The sequence below is a fragment of the Dunckerocampus dactyliophorus genome, chromosome 3 (genome assembly GCF_027744805.1).
Source record: "Dunckerocampus dactyliophorus isolate RoL2022-P2 chromosome 3, RoL_Ddac_1.1, whole genome shotgun sequence".
In the NCBI taxonomy this organism is placed as follows: Eukaryota; Metazoa; Chordata; class Actinopteri; order Syngnathiformes; family Syngnathidae; genus Dunckerocampus; species Dunckerocampus dactyliophorus.
In genome coordinates this window covers 24501001-24520602 of record NC_072821.1, presented here as the reverse complement: position 1 = coordinate 24520602, position 19602 = coordinate 24501001, and the positions used below count along the sequence as shown (strand labels likewise).

General features: G+C 40.1%; 1 protein-coding gene across 2 annotated transcripts in view; it reads right to left on the bottom strand.

Moving 5' to 3' along the window:
• bbox1 (butyrobetaine (gamma), 2-oxoglutarate dioxygenase (gamma-butyrobetaine hydroxylase) 1) overlaps positions 1-19602 on the bottom strand; it is a 41755-nt gene that overhangs the window by 2999 nt on the left and 19154 nt on the right. For both annotated transcript variants that reach the window (XM_054771095.1, XM_054771096.1), the window contains exons 4-7: positions 12468-12666; positions 10563-10668; positions 10236-10432; positions 7351-7517 (exon numbers count right to left, since the gene is read on the bottom strand). In XM_054771095.1, the coding sequence (XP_054627070.1) occupies positions 7351-7517; positions 10236-10432; positions 10563-10668; positions 12468-12666 (669 nt within the window). The remainder of the gene's footprint in view (positions 1-7350; positions 7518-10235; positions 10433-10562; positions 10669-12467; positions 12667-19602) is intronic.

Here is a 19602-nt window from a genome sequence, read left to right as displayed (position 1 = left end):
CATGCTTCCACTCGTAAAATCGGTTACAGCGGACTCGCTGGGGTACCCATGTTTTCACTCGTAAAATCGGTTACAGCAAACTCGCTGGGGTACCCATGCTTCCACTCGTAAAATTGGTTACAGTGGACTCGCTGGGGTACCCATGCTTCCACTCGTAAAATTGGTTACAGTGGACTCGCTGGGGTACCCATGTTTCCACTCGTAAAATCTCGGTTACAGCAGACTCCCTGGGGTACCCATGTTTCCACTCGTAAAGTCAGTTACAGCAGACCCTTGGAAATGGAGCACAATCTGTTCCAGCAGGCTGTGTTATTTTCTATTTGTTATCATTTTTAATTCACGTTCTCTAGAGGTGGCCTCTAGTAGGTGACTAACTGAAGATGATATTTACATCATACCTGATAACATTTGCATTTTAAAATAAGGGAAAATAAGGGGAAATAAGGAATGTTATTTTGCTGGCTGCAGGATACGGTATGTTATGTCTACAGCGGTGTGAAGAAGTGTTTACCCCCTTCCTGATTTCTTACTTTTTTGCATGTTTGTCACGCTTAAATGTTTCAGATCGAACTAATTTTCAATCATAACACAACTGTACACAAAATGCAGTTTGTAAATGAAACTTTTTATTTTTAAAGGTCTTTGTCGAGCAGCAAGTAGTAGATTTTTTGCAGGATAAAGGAATTAATATACAGGTCCTTCTGAAAAAATTAGCATATTGTGCTAAAGTTCATTATTTTCTGTAATGTACTAATAAACATTAGACTTTCATATATTTTAGATTCATTACACACAACTGAAGTAGTTCAGGCCTTTTATTGTTTTAATATTGATGATTTTGGCAAAAAAAAAGTAAAGAAAAACCAAAAATCCCTATCTCAAAAAATTTGCATATTTCATCCGACCAATAAAAGAAAAGTGTTTTTAATACAAAAAAGTCAACCTTCAAATAATTATGATCAGTTATGCACTCAATACTTGGTCGGGAATCCTTTTGCAGAAATGACTGCTTCAGTGCGGCGTGGCATGGAGGCAATCAGCCTGTGGCACTGCTGAGGTGTTATGGAGGCCCAGGATGCTTCGATAGCGGCCTTAAGCTCATCCACAGTGTTGGGTCTGGTGACTCTCAACTTCCTCTTCACAATATCCCACAGATTCTCTATGGGGTTCAGGTCAGGAGAGTTGGCAGGCCAATTGAGCACAGTATGGTCAGTAAATCACTCACCAGTGGTTTTGGCACTGTGAGCAGGTGCCAGGTTGCGCTGAAAAATGAAATCTTCATCTCCATAAAGCTTTTCAGCAGATGGAAGCATGAAGTGCTCCAAAATCTCCTGATAGCTAGTTGCATTGACCCTGCCGTTGATAAAACATAGTGGACCAACACCAGCAGCTGACATGGCACCCCAGACCATCACCGACTGTGGGTACTTGACACTGGACTTCAGGCATTTTGGCTTTTCCTTCTCCCCAGTCTTCCTCCAGACTCTGGCACTTTGATTTCCGAATGACATGCAAAATTTGCTTTCATCCAAAAAAAGTATTTTGGACCACTGAGCAACAGTCCAGTGCTGCTTCTCTATAGCCCAGGTCAGGCGCTTCTGTCGATGTTTCTGGTTCAAAAGTGGCTTGACCTGGGGAATGCGGCACCTGTAGCCCATTTCCTGCACACGCCTGTGCACGGTGGCTCTGGATGTTTCTACTCCAGACTCCACTGCTTCCGCAGGTCCCCCAAGGTCTGGAATCGGCCCTTCTCCACAATATTCCTCAGGGTCCGGTCACCTCTTCTGGTTGTGCAGCGTTTTCTGCCACACTTTTTCCTTCCCACAGACTTCCCACGGAGGTGCCTTGATACAGCACTCTGGGAACAGCCTATTCGCTCAGAAATTTCTTCCTGTGTCTTACCCTCTTGCTTGGTGGTGTCAATGATGGCCTTCTGGACAGCAGTCAGGTCGGCAGTCTTACCCATGATTGCGGTTTTGAGTAATGAACCAGGCTGGGAGTTTTTAAAAGCCTCAGGAATCTTTTGCAGGTGTTTAGAGTTCATTCGTTGATTCAGATGACTAGGTTAATAGCTCGTTTAGAGTACCTTTTCATGATATGCTAATTTTTTGAGATAGGGATTTTTGTTTTTTCTTTACTTTTTTGCCAAAATTATCAATATTAAACCAATAAAAGGCCTGAACTACTTCACTTGTGTGTAATGAATCTAAAATATATGAAAGTCTAATGTTTATCAGTACATTACAGAAAATAATGAACTTTTTCACAATATGCTCATTTTTTTAGAAGGACCTGTACACATAGACAACATAGAAGCCTGTCATCCTTTCCCACAGAAAGACTAAAGCAAACCAGCGGCCATCATCATGAGGTTTTTCAACAGAAAATGTAAAAACAATTATTGCGGCAAGGTAAGATGCTTAAAGGAACAAATGTTTACCCTTAATGAAAACCTGACCAAAAATAATGCGGAAATAGCAAAGAGAGCTAGATATCTACGGAAAGAAAAAAAAAAACACAAGCAACTTGGACCTCCAACTGCAAAATTTACACAAAGTTAAACGGAACACCAGAACAAGCAAAAGTATTAATGGTCAGGAGTCTGAAGGATCTGGACAAAGTAATATAATACAACTGTTTTACTTATAATAGCACATGGTAGACCTCATGATAGTGGTAGCTGGTTAATACATGTGGACATAAACTACTACATTTCATAACATTTTGGAGGAAGACATAGACCCAGACACAAACGTCTTTTCTCATATCAGAAATGACTGCTGCTACTATACAGATGAACAATATAATGACAACTTTAATATAGGCAATAAGTTGTATGCAAATTATTTATGTATGCAAATTATAATAACATCAGACAATACCCGAGTCTATTTAAGGAACCCTTTAAAATAATCGCTATTTCAGAAACTTGGATTAATGTCAACAAAGGTGTGGACTTTGAGTTGGAAGGCTATGACATGAACTGCGTCAATAGGAACAACAAAAGTGGAGGAGGAGTGGCCGTGTGGATAAAAATCTGAAAAATAAAGTAGTAAAGAACATGTCATTTGCTATCGATAACATTCTAGAATGCATAACTATTGAAATCAGTAAAGAGAAAAGTAAAAATGTACTAATAAGTTGTATATACAGAACACCTAAGTCTAGCATTGAAATATTTGAGGATTGGATCAAAGCAACATTCACAGACATTAGCCAAAAAATAATCTTTGTATTCTGAATTCAAATAAGCAAAACAGAATAGATAACTTTATAGATACAATGAACAGTTTAAGTCTTTATCCTAAAATCACCAGGCCAAGTAGAATTACAGATCACAGCGCAACATTAATTGATAATATATTCACCAACGATTTTGATAACACCACGACGAGTGGACTGTTAATTAATGATATTACTGACCATCTTCCGGTGTTTACGATTTATAATGAAAACTATAAAAAGAGAAAGAAGGACGATATCAGGACATTCAGAAGATCACATACAGAGGAAAGTATTAGCGCTTTTAGGAAAGATTTGGAAAAACAAAGATGGGAGTGCGTATATATTGAGAATGATGTGAACGAGGCATATAAACACTTTCTTAATATTTATATGAAGTGCTATAACAGACATTGTCCACTGAGAGAAGTATCTAATAAGTATCTAATAAGCAAAGGAAGAGAAATCAGCCATGGATGACCAAGGGACTACTAAATGCCTGTAATACACTATATAGGAGATTTATTATTCAAAAAACTAAAGAAAAATATATAAAACATACAAAAATAAGTTAACAAACATTTTGAGAGCGTGTAGGAAAGAATATTATAGTCAATTACTAAACAAGAACAAAAACAGCACTAGAGCAACATGGGGCATTCTAAACAGTATTATACGAAACGGTGCTAAGAAAGCAGACTACCCTCTTTATTTTATAGATGGAAATGATAAATATGATAATATGAATCAGGTAGTTGAAAAGTTCAACAATTACTCTGTAAATATTGGACCGGAACTGGAAACAAAGATCCCAAATTACCCACTAGTAGAGGAAAGAAATGAGATTATAGATAGGAATCCCAATTCCATGTTCCTCACTAACGTTACACAAAAGGAAATCATTGATATTGTTAACAAATTCAAAGTGAAAACATCAACCGATTGCAACGGAATAGAAATGGAAATGATAAAAAGGGTTATAAATGAGATTGCACAACCGCTAACGTACCTTAGTAACCTGTCATTCCAGACAGGTAAATTCCCAAACAAAATGAAAATAGCTAAAGTAGTTCCAATTTTTAAAAATGTAAACAAACATCAATTCATAAACTACCGACCAGTGTCCTTATTGCCACAATTTTCCAAAATAATTGAAAAACTATTAACAGGTTGGAAAATTGTATAAATAAAAATGAGTTACTCATGGACAGTCAATACGGATACAGAACTAACATTTCAACTTCCATGGCACTAATTGAAATTACAGAGGAAATCACCAACGCTATAGATCACAGGAAGTGCGCGGCTGCAGTATTTATGGATTTAACAAAAGCCTTCGAGACAATTAATCATGATATTCTAATCACAAAACTAGAGAGGTATGGAATCAGAGGGTTAGTCTTGAATTTTGTTAAAAGCTACTTAGCTGACAGGAGGCAATATGTGACGCTAGGAGAACATACGTCTGAGGGGTTAAACATATCATGCGGCGTTCCCCAGGGGTCAATCCTAGGACCAAATCTATTCTATCTATATATAAACAACATCTGTAAAGTCCCGAGAGACCTAAAGCTAGTATTATTTGCAGACGATACAACCGCATTATGTTCTGGAGACAGCACACCAGAGCTAGTACAACAAATCACAGATGAACTAATTATACTAAAAAGATGGTTTGATAAAAACAGACTATCACTGAATCTAAGTAAAACTAAAGTAATGTTATTTGGTAAGCGTAAAAAGGAAGCGTATCAGCAAATACAAATTGATGGTGTAGACATTGACAGGGTGAACGAAAATACATTTTCACGGGGTTATAATAGACGAGAAGATGAACTGGAAATCTCACATTAAAAATTTAAAACATAAAGTGGCAAAAAACACCTCAATACTGAATAAAGCTAAATTTGTCCTTGACCAAAAAGCACTACATACGCTCTACTGTTCACTGATATTATCATATCTAACATATTGTGCCGAGTTATGGGGTAATAACTACAAAAGTGCACTCCAGTCACTGACTGTGCTACAAAAAAGTTCACTTAGGATAAGTCATAATGCTGCTTACAGAGAACACACAAACTCTTTATTTATAAAATCACAAATATTAAAATTTGCGGATCTAGTAAACTTCCAGACGGCAAAAATGATGCACAAAGCAAACAATAACCATCTACCCCAAAATGTAAAACAATTCTTATCAACAAGAGAGGAGAAATATGATCTGAGGGGAAGATTTAACCTAAAACACTTATATGCACGGACAACACTGAAAACTTTCAGCATTTCTGTATGTGGAATCAAGTTGTGGAACGGATTGAGTAAGGAACTCAAACAATGCACAACAATGAGCGATTTTAAGAAAAAGTACAAGCAGTTGATGTTCACAAAATACAAAGAAGAAGAGACCTGAACTACTGTTTACATACAATACAATATCTAACCACTACTACACTGACTATTAACTCTTCATTGTGGTGAGTGCATGGTCTGTAGACACTCATTATCAAACTCTTTCAACCATTTTAACAGTTATTATTAAGCCTCTAGCTTCCTTTTAGTAAGTAAAAACCTTGGCTATGATTGCACTACATTGTCATGTAGCCTTACAAAGTACACTTGGAAGAACAAGAGGTGAATAAATGTATTGCAATTGATGTGAAACTGATGAGGGGTAGGATTAAATAAGCTTTGCTTCTTCCTACTCTTTTTTGGACATGCAAAATTGTGAATTGTACTATGTGATGTGCTACTGTTTGACTCATCTGTACTGAACCCCCCCATTCCCCCTGCCAGAAAGAAAGTAATTGAGATCTATCAGTCTGAAAAAGGTTATAAAGCCATTTCTAAAGCTTTGGGACTCCAGCAAATCACAGTGAGAGCCATTGGCGAAAAGCCAAATGACGAAAACATGGAACAGTGGTGAACCTTCCCAGGAGTGTCCGGCCAACCAAAATTACCAGCAATGTATGCAGGAATGACTCATCCAAGGGGTCAAGGGGTCACAATAGACCCCACAACAAGATCCAAAGCACTGCAGGCCTCTAAGAAAGACACTAGGCAAAAAGAGCCTGCATGGCAGATTTCCAGGACGAAAACCATTGCTGAACAAAAAGAACTTAATGACTCAAGTTTGCCAGAAAACATCTTGATGATCCCCAAGACCTTTGGGAAAATACTAAAAGTTGAACTTGTTGGAAGGTGTGTGTCCCATTACATGGCGTAAAAGTAACGCCGCATTTCAGAAAAAGAACATCATACCAACAGTAAAATATGGTGGTGGTAGTGTGATGGTCTGGGGCTGTTTTGCTGCTTCAGGACTTCAGGATCAGAGCTTCTGTGATAAATGGAACCATGAATTCTGCTCACTTTTTCACACAGGGCCCTGTAAGTTTGGATTCTGTTTCTCCCTTAATAATAGAAACTTTCATTTAAAACTGCATTTTGTGTTCAGTTGTGTTGTCATTGTCATTGACTTAATATTTAAATTTGTTTGGTGATCTGAAACATACATTTTAAGTGTGACAAACATGCAATAAATAAATAAATAAATAAATAAAATAAAAAAACCTAAATCAGGAAGGGGCTAACACTTTTTCACACCACTGTATGTTGCCCGAGTGTTACAGAGTGGATCAGAAAGTTAAGGAAAGTAAAAATACAGGAAAAATACAGGAGACTTTTAAAGTTGGTGGGCGCCTGGAAGGAAGGGCAAAATACGCGAGTTTCCCCGGGAAAACGAAAGGGTTGACAAGTATAATCTGTACATGACTGCACACAACTCGGACACTGCTTGTTACCAGACTATCAGACCAGGGCTGTCAGTCTGATCTGTGACTCTTAAATGTGACGTGACGTTATAACAATTGGTCTGTAATTGAACATAACAATGACTAATGACTTGTCTATGGCTGCACAGATCATTTAGTTTTTGAGCTCACTCAAGGACACACTCTGTGTATCATCCCAAGAGGTACTGGAGGCTTTGTCAGACTTCATTTTCATTTGGAGAGAGAGACAAAGAGAGAGGAGATTGGCATGACCTTGACATCATGACTCTTCACATCACAGCTTCCTCGGAACAAAGAGTTGTATTTCAAACCAAATATGAATTTGTCACACACTGACCTGGCTCCATCTTGTAGGTGACCACATTCTCACGTCGGTTCATAATGTTCACGTAGGCCTTGAGCGCTCTGTAGAAAGGCTGGACCTGATGAAGAGGGAGGTCCAGCACTGAGTCTCTGGTGGCGTTGTTGTAGTTTATTCTCACAACTTGACCCTGGGCATTGACGCTGCACACACACAGGCATGCCAAAGTCAAAAGATGAAGAGAAACCAAAACAAACAACGCTCAAGTCCAAACTCAGATATGAAATATCAGGTTTCACTGCTGTGTGTTTTCCAACAATGAAGTATCCATGAAGCTCATTTTCGGCAAGTCATTGAAAGGAAATGTTGATGTGGATTCTCAAACTTACGCAAAGAGTAAAATCAGCACATAGACAACTTACCCCATCTAGCCGACCATGTTTGGGGATCTTGTCTCATAATTAACTGTATTTTCACTCTTGAAAAACTACATTCAAACTAATTTTACGAATGTTATAATGTAAACCTTAACCTGGTCTTGCTGTTTCAGCTCCTCAAAGTCTTGGCCTTGGTGGTGTTTCATGCAGTTTGACTACAATTCAGTAGATCCCCGCATATTCGCAACCTTGCAAATTTGTGGATTTTTTTTGTGGGAAAACCTGCCTTTTTGTGCTTAGAATCATAATTAGGGCTGTTTATTGGTAGAAAATCCATTCCATTTAACACGGTCAAAGTTTGGAATAAATTGGGAAGAGCCTGGGTCTTTACAGGGCTTCTGACCTCTCCCCCATTATTAATAATCATCTGTTTCTGCCTTCGTGACTCAACCTTTCGGATGTGGTTTGACAAAAGCCTAACCAATAAGCATGCATCGATCGGCTGGCCGATTGATGGGGGGGGAATCAGTGATCGGCCGATCGAGCTACTACGAGGAAAATAATGTTCATGGCATTGAACGACCAGCCATTTTTGGTTGCACTTTATTTTTGGTAAGCGGCCCAAATCAGGTCTGCAGTGTTATCTGCTGTGCGACGTTTGTTTTTAAAATGTGAAAAATAAAAGACTAAAGGAACTGATGTACAGTAATTGAATTTTTTCAAAACTTTTCATTTCTATTTGAGAATGCGCAGTTTGTAAAGTAAAGTTTGCGTTGTTTCACTGGTATTGGTCAATGCTTTTCAACAAAATAAGACTGGAACATTGAAGGTGTATGCTGTCAGTTATGAAAAAAAAATCAGTATCAGCCAAAATGGGAATGGGTGGACCCTTAACAACCAAACCTCTACAAACACGGGACTTTTATGTCTTTTTCTAAGCTCTCAAAGAAATACGATTTGCTTATCACTCACCTATTCCATTTTTCTCAATTTTATTTATCTGCACTCAAAACTCCTAATTTCCTAGTCGTCCCCCGAAAACTTGACTCACCATTAGCCCTTGATGCAGAACAAAAGTGTCAGTGTGTGTTATCTATGGCCTTATTAATACAGACAGCCCATCGTTCAACACCAAGGAGTCCTGGGAACAGGAACTAGGAACCACATTGCCTGATGATTACTGGCAACAAGTGTTGCGACTAGTTCACTCTTCCTCAATTTGAGCAAGACATGAACTGCTACAATGTGCACTTGGTGCACAAAACCTCTGAAATGATCTCATACTTACCCCAACATCACCAACGTTTGTAATAGGTGTCAACCATCCCCAGACGGCCATTCTCACGTTTTGGTTCTATCCTGGGGTTGCCACTTTCTGGTCAGAAATCTTTAACACACTTAACATCTTACTTATTTCACCCCAGAGCCTTTTTGGCTTGATTGATTTGAAAAAAAAACTAAATCCACGTGGTCCTTTGCCTTTGTCACCCTGTTGGCCAGAAGACTTACTGAACTGGAAATCTTGAATCTTTGACCTCTTTGCCTGATTGTGTGTGTACAGTATGTTTCATTTTGTGTATTGTTCTGTTTCCAAATATGTAATTTAAATGCAATATTTGCAATGTCCTCTGTGTGTGGAGTGGACTTGTAGGGAGGGAAAAAAGTGGGGAAAAAGCAACTATGGAAAGATTTTTTTTCAATTGCTCAATTGCCCTGTTGTGTGTTGCCACCTGTGAAATGTCAGTTGTACAAAAAGTAGTCAAAGACAAATTTCAACTTGCTTGAGAGGGTGTTATATGCAGTGAATCCGCTTGATATTTACACAGTTTACTCACACACCACAAACCAACAGGAGCTTGTCAACCTCAGTCACGGTGTAACCACAAAATAACACGTGGATCACACAATGGAACTGTACCACACAGCCTATGCCGGTATCAAAATAGATGCTGACACACTAATAAACATGCAAAACAAGACTCATTTATAAACCGCAAGGCACGCATTATTCCAATACCCGCAGTGTGCTTGCACCGTGAGTGAGGGAGGCGCTTGGCTTAATAAGCGGCTGTTGGTTTGTGTTGGATGTCAAAATAGACATTGTTATGGGCTTCTCAATTACTTCCGTTTTTCGACAAAAGTGAGTATCTACTGTATTACTAAGAGGATATGCATACATTTGGTAGACACAATATTAGGCACACCTGCACAATTGAATCACACCCCATTCAAGAGTTGTATTTTTTTTAATTCTTTGGCATATAGCCTTGGTTGGTCAGGTTTATACTGCATCACATGAATGAAATTGTGAAGGCATACCTAATGAAGCGTCCAGTGCAGTAAGTGCATGTGAACACTACAAATGGAGATCTGCACATGTGTGTATGTAATAACGTTGGGCAGCAGATGGCAGTGTTCTCTTTCTAATCTGTCACAAACGCCATGAAGTGCACTTTTTGTGTTTGTGGCTCCAAGAATGTCAAGCATTGCGTGTGTGCATGTTGGTATGTGTTTGTGCTTATCTGACAAGTCAACCTCACTTACTCGATGATGCTCTTCTTGGACTGTAGCATGAAGTCACAGTAGTCCGTCCCCGTGTCAGTGAAGTCCACAAGGAGTGAGGTGAGCGTGTGGAAGGCCTCGGGGTCTTCTCTGTGCAGCTGCTCGGCCGTGTGGAAACCGTCGACCACCTCGCTCTCCCCGCCTTTCTCGGCTTGGTTGATGCAGTGCAGGAACTGCACCTACACACAAAGTACCACACAACATGCTCCTTGTACTACACATTACAAACCATCTTATAGAGGAGCGTTCACAAGTGGTGCCACATATGTTAGGCCTCAAAATAAAGCATGTCACTTTCACTCTCCTTACCCCAGGTGCAAAGTGTAATGCAGGGTAGTCAGTGTGGAGGCTGAGTCTTCCTGGGGTGTAGGCCACATTGTTTGCCATGTACTTGTCCTGGACCTGCCATGTGTGCCTGAGGACAGCAATGTCAACATGACATGAACAAGAGCACTTAGTGGAGCATAGACCTCCGCTGAGGAAGAACAGTAATAGTAGGTCATGTGACCAGTATACTGTATATGCTTAGTGTCATATGCTTAGCAGTTAGTGGAATATCATCTGTTTGGGCAAGAAATAGTCGACTATGTGGAAAATGCCTTTGCTGTGCAGTTAATGAAGGTTGTTCTTGTTTGTTTGTTTTTTTAAAGCAGAGTCTGCTGTTGAATTTGTCCCCCAGATATTTTTGGCCTTTTGTCTACAGGCAGACCCTTCAGGATTTTGCCATGTTGCAACTGCGCCAATTCACAATCAATACCTACAAATTATGCATGGCCTTGCAACTTTGCCCAATCCCTGCAAATTCCCCGCACATTTCAGCCAATCATCGTCATTTTAGTCGAATTTGAACACTCACGTCGACTGTTAAAGCGATCAAATGTGTCCTGGCATCGCCTACCCACTGTTATGTTTGTTGTTTATGTAAACACACCAGAAACAGCAACTTGTAACAATATCTTAACTTGCTGTTACAGCACAACTCTCATACGCACTCGTAGCTCTGACAGTGTGCCCTCTTCCGTTCCGTCTACAACTTCCTTGTTTACACTGGCAAACATGTCAACTTGTGATGATAACCTCTCACTGTCTCTCCTTTACCAACAATCACCACTATAGATCACGCTCAACGAAAGCGAATGCCTATGGACAATTTAGAGTCTCCAATTAACCTAACATGCATGTTTTTGGAATGAGGGAGGAAACCGGAATACCCGGAGAAAACCCACAAAAGCATGGGGAGAACATGCAAACTCCACACAGAGATGCCCAACGGAGATTCGAAGCCAGATCTTCCCGATCTCCTGACTGTGTGGCCAACATGCTAACCACTGTGCGGCTCTGGCCGTCATTTTCCATTTATTTTTAATTTTCCATTGGGATAAAAGAATACATCCTGGACCAAAGGTTTCTTCTTTGTCCCAGGCTAAACTGCTTCACACATACACTTATGCTGGTAACAACTATTAAAACATAGGCGAAAACACAATCTCCTCCACTGTGCTTTGTGCTTGGTGTAGATCAAACAACAACCCCATGACATGTATTTCAGTTTGCCTTCAGAAGATCAGCAAAGACATCAAATGAACTTTGCAGCCGTCCTGGACTTCCCGATGTTGCCACCGCAACCATTCATTGAGAGACAACAAAAGCGGAGTGCTAATGGGTAACGTTAGCTCCCATGTTCCGACTTTGGGAAACAGACAGCTCTTTACTTCCAGTTCTATGAGCTCATCCTCTGGCAGTGGAAAGGCGTCACGCTCCATACCTCTGTTCTGACTGAGTGCGCCAGGTAATTCCTCTGGCTTAAAGCGTCTGGAATGATTTTGGCTTGTTTTCCCCATCTCTGTCTTCAACTAATAAGTCAAAGCGATAAACTCCGGCAAGATGAAAGGGCCAGAGGACTCCCTCCTAGCTTCCCAGAGAAACCCAAATAAATTAAACCTACAGATAATTGAAAAGAACACACATTTTCCAAAACATCAATGTGGTAAATAAAAGTCTTTCACACAAACTTTGGCTTTGTATTTGGAATCCCAGGAAAAAGTATATAAATAATGTATCTACTTTTATTTAATAACACTTCCCGGGCTTGTCGCCAACTAAATCATGTTTGGTGGAAAACTCATTTGAAGATTTAGTGAGCCCAAAGCTTATTTAACAGTGGCTTGGCCACTGCTGACAGGAGTGCAAGGGCCGAGCGTCATTGGGTCTTACCCGTAGAACGTCAGCCTGAGATAACCGATCCTCTCTGCGAGTCTGGCCACTTGGCCAAGCTGTGCCGGAGCCCCCTTCAAGTAGACCATGCCGACGCGTTTCAATGCCACAAGCCACGCCAGCGCGGCCTTGTCATCGTTGAGGACATCCTGGTAGTTGGCGGTGGGAATATGCAGTTTGCTGTCCCAGTAATAACGTTCTGAAACAAGAAGACGATGGTGAAGAAAGACAACATAGAAGATCCACATAGAAAGCCCACAGTTTGTACATGTTTATGTCTTTATGCTTCACTGATAATGTTTTTTGTCAAGTGTTTCGCACTTTTTTCGGCCGTCCTGTGAGACGCAAAAGTTTGTTTGACTACGGAAGCACTAGCTTCGACAGTCAACCCAACCTCAAAACTTGAAGCAAGGTGAGCATAAGTCAATATATGATCGTAGGTCGTTACTGGAACTACAACAGGCAAGTAATGTGAATTATGTAGATGCGACTTGGAGAAACGCCTTCTTTAGCCTGCTAGCCTCCCGCATAGGGGTCAACCACACGGTGCCCACTGGTGCCCTGAACAACCACGAGTCACCTGCCGGCGTGTTCTAAAAATAGCTCAAATGGTGTCACCAGTGAGCTGCATCTATTTTTTTTGTTGCTATTTTTGTTTAAATCACACTTACATGTAAACTGGAAATGACAATATATAAAAAAAACACTTAAAAATGTTTAATACACTTATAGTATAGTTCAAAGGTCAGTATTGTGCACATGACCCAAACGTAGCATGTGTGGAGTTCATACAAACATGGTGGAAACAAGCTAGCAGGGACAGCGAAAATGAGATGACTGTCCCCCATAAACATGGAAGAAAAAAGAAAGAAAACATCAAATTTTCACGATAAATGGGAGGTAGAGGTTGTTTTTTTTTACCACTGTGAAAGGAGCCTGCGTGTGTCTGCGTGTGGGCGACTGCACAGCAGCACAATGTGGAGAGACATTTCACAACATGTCACACAAGCTACCATGCTAACTACCCACAAGGCAGCGCACTACAAGCAGAAAGTTAAAGGCAGCTTTGTGCAAAGAGCAATCTTTTTTCACGAGGCCGGTTAAAAACTCCCAATAAGCAATAGAAGCCTCATATAGGGCTATGCAATTCTTGATTAAGAAAAAGAAGGCCTTTTCAGACGGGGAGGCTATCAAAAAAGCAATGTTGCTAGTTGATAAAACTGTACATGATGACAAGAAATATGGAACCGATGTAATCTCCGCTCTCTCCGGTCTTCAACTGGAGGCAACCACAATGGTTAGATCAGTGTCGGCGGTGTCCAGAAACTTCTCCGACCAGCTGGACCGTGATCTGTGCAGGTGGTTGAGCATCCAGGATGTATCAGGATGGTGTTTGATGATTTCTCCACAAAAGAAGAACTTCTTCTGCCCCTTATTCTTCTACTGCTCCTACTACGAGGGGAGTTGACATCTATAATGCGGTGAAGGAGTTTTTGGCGGAGAAAAATGTGCCGCTGGAAAACTCAGTTGACTACAGATGTGGCTACTGCTATGATCGGAACGACACACAGGATTCTAAGACTTCGGTCTTAGTTGCTGAAGATAAAATGTTTGAAATTACATGGCCTTAATTATTTTAGGGAATGGACAAGTTAATACATATATTGTGTCATCATTTGGCTAGTCGTGATGGGTCCAAGTGTCATAGCCCATCTATTACATTTTAGAACATGTGCGAGATTATTTCAAAGCCACTGAAGAAACATCCTCCTTCATAGACACCATAGCAAGCAAGCCCCGACCTTCTCTCAAAGTTCAATGTTTGCATCATGGGAATCATCCCAGAGGGTCACAGAGTACTCTCAAACTTCAGTCGCATTGTCCCAGAGTATTGCACAAATTCTTCTCTTCTCCCTCGGCTGTCTCACAACACTCCTTTCCAAAAAAGGAGAAGCTTTATTTTCCCCAAATATGTCACTGAAAACTCTGAAGGACGGGTAACTTTTTTTCATTACCTATTCCAAACAAATTTGGTAAGCAATAGGCAGCTGTCTGTCAAGAAAGCTTAAAGACACTCACCAATTCTCAATAGGGGTAGAAAACTTTTCCTATCACAGCAACAGGAAAGTTTTCCAGGAATACCAGTAAATACTATTTGGCAACAAATAGAATTTTTTTGTTTACACTCAATTCATCCAGCAGAGATGATGACAATTAACGCCCACAGATAAATTCTTCACAGTCGATCTCATTAAGATCAGCATTTTGCTGCATGGAGGGTGATATGACAGAAACCTATTAATGTGATTAACGCATTTCATTCATAAGTCTAATACAATATTGATGCAGCTTGAACAATTTCATGCTATATTATAAAAAAATAACTACTTTCACGATTTTGCTGTTTTGTGCTGAGGTAATGAGGCCTGGGTCATAAAACCCTCCCAGGAGTGGTGCTGATGAAATGGATAAGAAGCATCCTCGTTTGGAGCAGAGATGAGCAGCAAAGCGTGGCCAATCTCTTAAACACGCATCACTACCTTGAGAGCACATTATCCTCCAAGGGTGAACTCCTATGTCTGTGCGTCTTGCCCCATGAACAAGGGTCAATATACATTTGAGCACACTTTTACCCTAAAACCCCACTAAAACACTACCAACAGTGCATACATCTTTCATGTTAATATTAAATATAGAAGCTTTTATTAACTGGCTTTTTCCTAAGTGCCAATGTCATTTAAAATAGCTTGCAACTGCAAGCAATTCAATATGACAGGCACACTAAGAAAAATCAGCAGGGCTCTTTCAGACAGACAAGCGGAAAAAAATCCTCCCACTGCTATACACCCATCTGGCTCCACTCCTTTTTCCATAGAGCCTCTCTCCAGTGACTTCCACATAACAGCTGCAAAGTATATTTGTGGTAAGAGGAGGATTTAAGAGCGTAGATTCTGTACCTGGCTGACGTTTGAAGCGCCTCCACATACTTCCTTTTGGTACCCGTTTCTTTAGAACGTCTGCTTTGCGAACACACTGCACGTCAAAAGCCCGCAGGAGATGGGCACCTTGCAAGGCAAGCCTGCTAGTATCTGTGCATTATTTCAGGAGATGGATTTGCAGTGCTTCATTTTGAAAGGAAGACAGAATTGCAGCATCAGTCAAAAACACTGTGAAGATGATGACTGGCAGACATCCCTACAGACTGTCTTCACAATCAGATTCTGGTAGGAGGGTCTGGAACTCGACTTGTTAAAACGTGTAAAGAGGGCAAAGGATAACAAAGCAGAAACAGGAGCAAAGGTCAAGCCTAAATGTTACAATTACTCTTGTGAAAGTGGGTCTGGATGTCTCGCACAGGCCCGGCAGTGGTTTAAAATGTCACCTGTGACAAAGGGGCTACAGCTTTTCTCAGTGCATGCTTATATATCACTGCTGAAGTCCCAGCTGCACTTCTACAGATATCTCATTGGGGAAACATAGCACGCACTTGGCTGCCATTGATTCAAAGATGAGAACTTTTGCATGAATAACAGCCTTTTGATCAATGCCTCACCTCCTCACATGGACATACACTCCTGATCAAACTTTCAAGACCAGTTGAAAAATTGCAAGAATTTATATTTTGCATTGTTGGCTCTTAAGAAGCGTCTAAGTAGGGCTTCAAAATGCAAAAAAAAAAAGAAATGAGTGTGAGACAAAAAATGTTTGAATAAGTAATTTATTACAAACAACTGTTAAACTGAAATAGCCTGTTCATCAGCTGATCAAAATTTCAAGACCATAGCTCAAAAATAGAAATAAAATATTAAAAAAAGGACTCAGTAATGAGTAACGTATATGAATATATGTACATGTACAGGATAGGAGTATCGTTAACCACCTCAAAAATAGTTTGGGCTTGCTTGATGCCAGTGTTTCAAGAAGCTAGTGGAAATGTTGCTCCAGATGGTGAAGGTGGCTTCATGGAGGGCATCCACTGTCTGGAACTGATGTCCATTTTTGTCAGCCCCTCCTTGCCATCCATCTCCAAATGTTCTCAGTTGGGTTTAGATCAGGGGAACAAGTAGGATGGTCCAAAAGAGTGACGTTATTCCTCTGGAAGAAGTCGTTTGTCAGGGCATTCTGAACTGCAGCACTGTCCTGTTGAAAAAGCCAGTCATTACCACACAGACGAGGGCCTTCAGTTATGAGGGATGCCCCTGCAACATCTCCACATTGCCATCTGCCATTTGACGCCCCTGCAACATCTCCACATAGCCATCTGCCATTTGACGCCCCTGCCCAACCTGAAACTCCATTGTTCCATTGAAAGAAAAAGCACAACAGATCATGATGGCGCCCCCTCCACTGTGCTGTGTGGAAAAAAAATCTCAGGTGGGATCTTCTTGTCATGCCAGTAACGTAGGAAGCCATCAGGAATGTCAAGGTTACATTTTCTTCCAATCAGAGAATAAAACTTTCTTCCACCTTTCAATGTCCCTTGTTTGGTGCTCTCGTTCAAATTCCAAATGGGCAATTTTGTGCTGGTGAAGGAGACGAGGCCTTTGAAGATGTTTTTGTTGGTGAAGGAAACAAGGCCTTTGAAGACGTATTTGTTCTTAAAACCCTTTTCTCGCAAATGTCATCTGATGGTTACTGGCTGCACTCAGTAACAACCTTTATTTGGGCCGAGGATTGATCCGTGATCAGATCCTCCGAGCTCAGGGACGACATTTTTTGGGGTTTACCACTTCATTTATTCGCTCCATAAGGCTTAGTATCTTTTAAGAATTTTCATATGACTGTCTTACTGCATCCAACCTCAGCAGCAATGGCGCGCTGTGAGAGGCCTTGCTTGCTTGCAGCTCAACAAACCCACCGCGTTCAAAGAGAAACTTTTTTGCCATCAAAAGATCACGACATTGAATCCACATATTTTTTGCAACTATTTTACTTTTTCAAGGCATGCATTTAAATACAGCCATTTTAATGGTTGTTTGCAATAAATAAATTCAAAGTTGTTGTCTCACGCCCATGTCTTCTTTTTGCATTTTGAAGCTCTACTTCGAACCTCCTTAAGATCCAACAGTGCAAAATGTAAATTCCTGCACTTTTTCAACTGTTAGTCAACGTGTTTTTGATCAGGAGTATATATAATACTGTTAAGTCTTTTCAGCAGATGACCGGAGAAATAAAGGTTGTAGGGCTGGGCGATATGACCTCAAATCAATAAACGAAAAATTGGGCAGTTTTACCTTGATAACGATAAATGCATGATTAATCCTAGACCACTATATAGCTTTGCCATCTGAAAATAATTGCAGGAAATGCAAATTTACTGCATTTCGCTGATTTATTGAACAAGTGGCACACATTACTTTCAATGAAATATAATGCACGTAATGGGATGCACCTATTCCGCCTAAAAAGCCTTCTGTAATAAACCTCCAAAAAGCGGCAACAAGGCTCCATTTCCATAATGTGCTTTGGGTGGTTATGACAATTTTCATACTGACTTTGTATGTCGTGTTCTTTTTCTCAACATCACCTTTGTGGAACCCAAAATAAATCTCCCTGGGACTGCGGTCCACAAATATGAATGTATCGTACATACCCTGGCATACTACATCCTGTACACACACGTACTAAGCTACACATACTGTATAGCCACATAACATGACTGACGTCATGTCTCATGCAATAACATTACTAATGGCCACTTATCACACTGCACAAGAAGAACGGCGTTTATCAACCCAACCTACCACAACCGTGTCAGGTAATATTTTCCAATAATATAAATAGCATTTATAAATATAGTGACTTTCTCATTTTTCTAACAATTCTATTCAATTCCAGACATTCCAATGCCATGTTACAGTATTTGCCTATATGTGTGTGCCATGTTGACTTTAGAAACTGGATAGATAACCATCATCAAAATGATCATTTACACAATGAAAAGAGAATTTCACATGTTCTTGTAGCCATGTGACCATCTATTCATGACATCAAATAAAGCATGGAATCTTTAAAAACAGCAAACTAATCATGGTTTCCTATAGAGACGCTTTTATAATTTTTAGTATTATTTTTTTATTTTTTTATTATTATTTTTATTTTCTTGTTCTTTATTTGTGAATTGTCAATATTGCATAATTGGCCATGACGTACATGTTTTTTGTTTTTTTTAAAGGCTTTCAAAATCCATATATTTAAAGTACAGTATTTGTGTTATTAGTTTTTAGAATCATTCGGAGCGGCTTTACGATGCATACAAACGGAAAAAAAGTATTTTTAGAGCATGAGTGGGAAAGAAGTATAGTACGTCACAGAGCAGTCGTCTCTCCCGCAGCGTTACAGTATCCAACTGATAACATCGCTAGTTAGCTACGTCAGCAAGTGCAGCTTGTATGGCTGAGATGTCATTGCGCATCAACGCCAGCTGCCAATGTGAACCAAAAAGTTGTAGGAGACTTGTAGATTTGTATACAAATGTGCCAAAATGTTGCTCTACTTTGATTCACTTTGTATAGACTTATTTTAGGAGCAAAATGCAAATGAAAGGTTTGAAAAACATAGTCGCACGTGTGCTCCCTTTTTATTTTTTCTACTCGCACAGCCTATTTCTAGGCGCATATGCGAGTGAAATGCTGGCACTGGACAGCCGCTTCTTCATTTGAACCATCAGCCCTTCCCTCATCGTCTGTTTCCCTTCTTGTTCAGGCTGGATGGATGGACCCACGTGACTACACACGCTGTACCTCGTCTTAAAGGGGAATGGACATAGCATACCACTACACATAGACGGAAATTACTTTTATTTTCTTTTTTATTAAAACAGCAAATTTACCTGGGCAAAATGACGTTGGTTATCGTGGTAAATTTCGGTAACTGTAAATATTCAGTTCACCGCCCAGGACTAAAAGGTTAGTAATTACAAATAATGAACACAACCAAATCACACATACAGTATACTATACCGCATAGCTACAGTACATATGTTCTGTAGCCACTTCAAGTAACAACACAATTTGTATAACTGCAGAGCTGCAAGTAATTATTGAGGAGGGGATTGTACTTGGGGCATAAAAAAGTGACTAGACATGGATTAAGAGAGAGGCATGAATGGTGATTAAAGCTTATGACTGTCTTT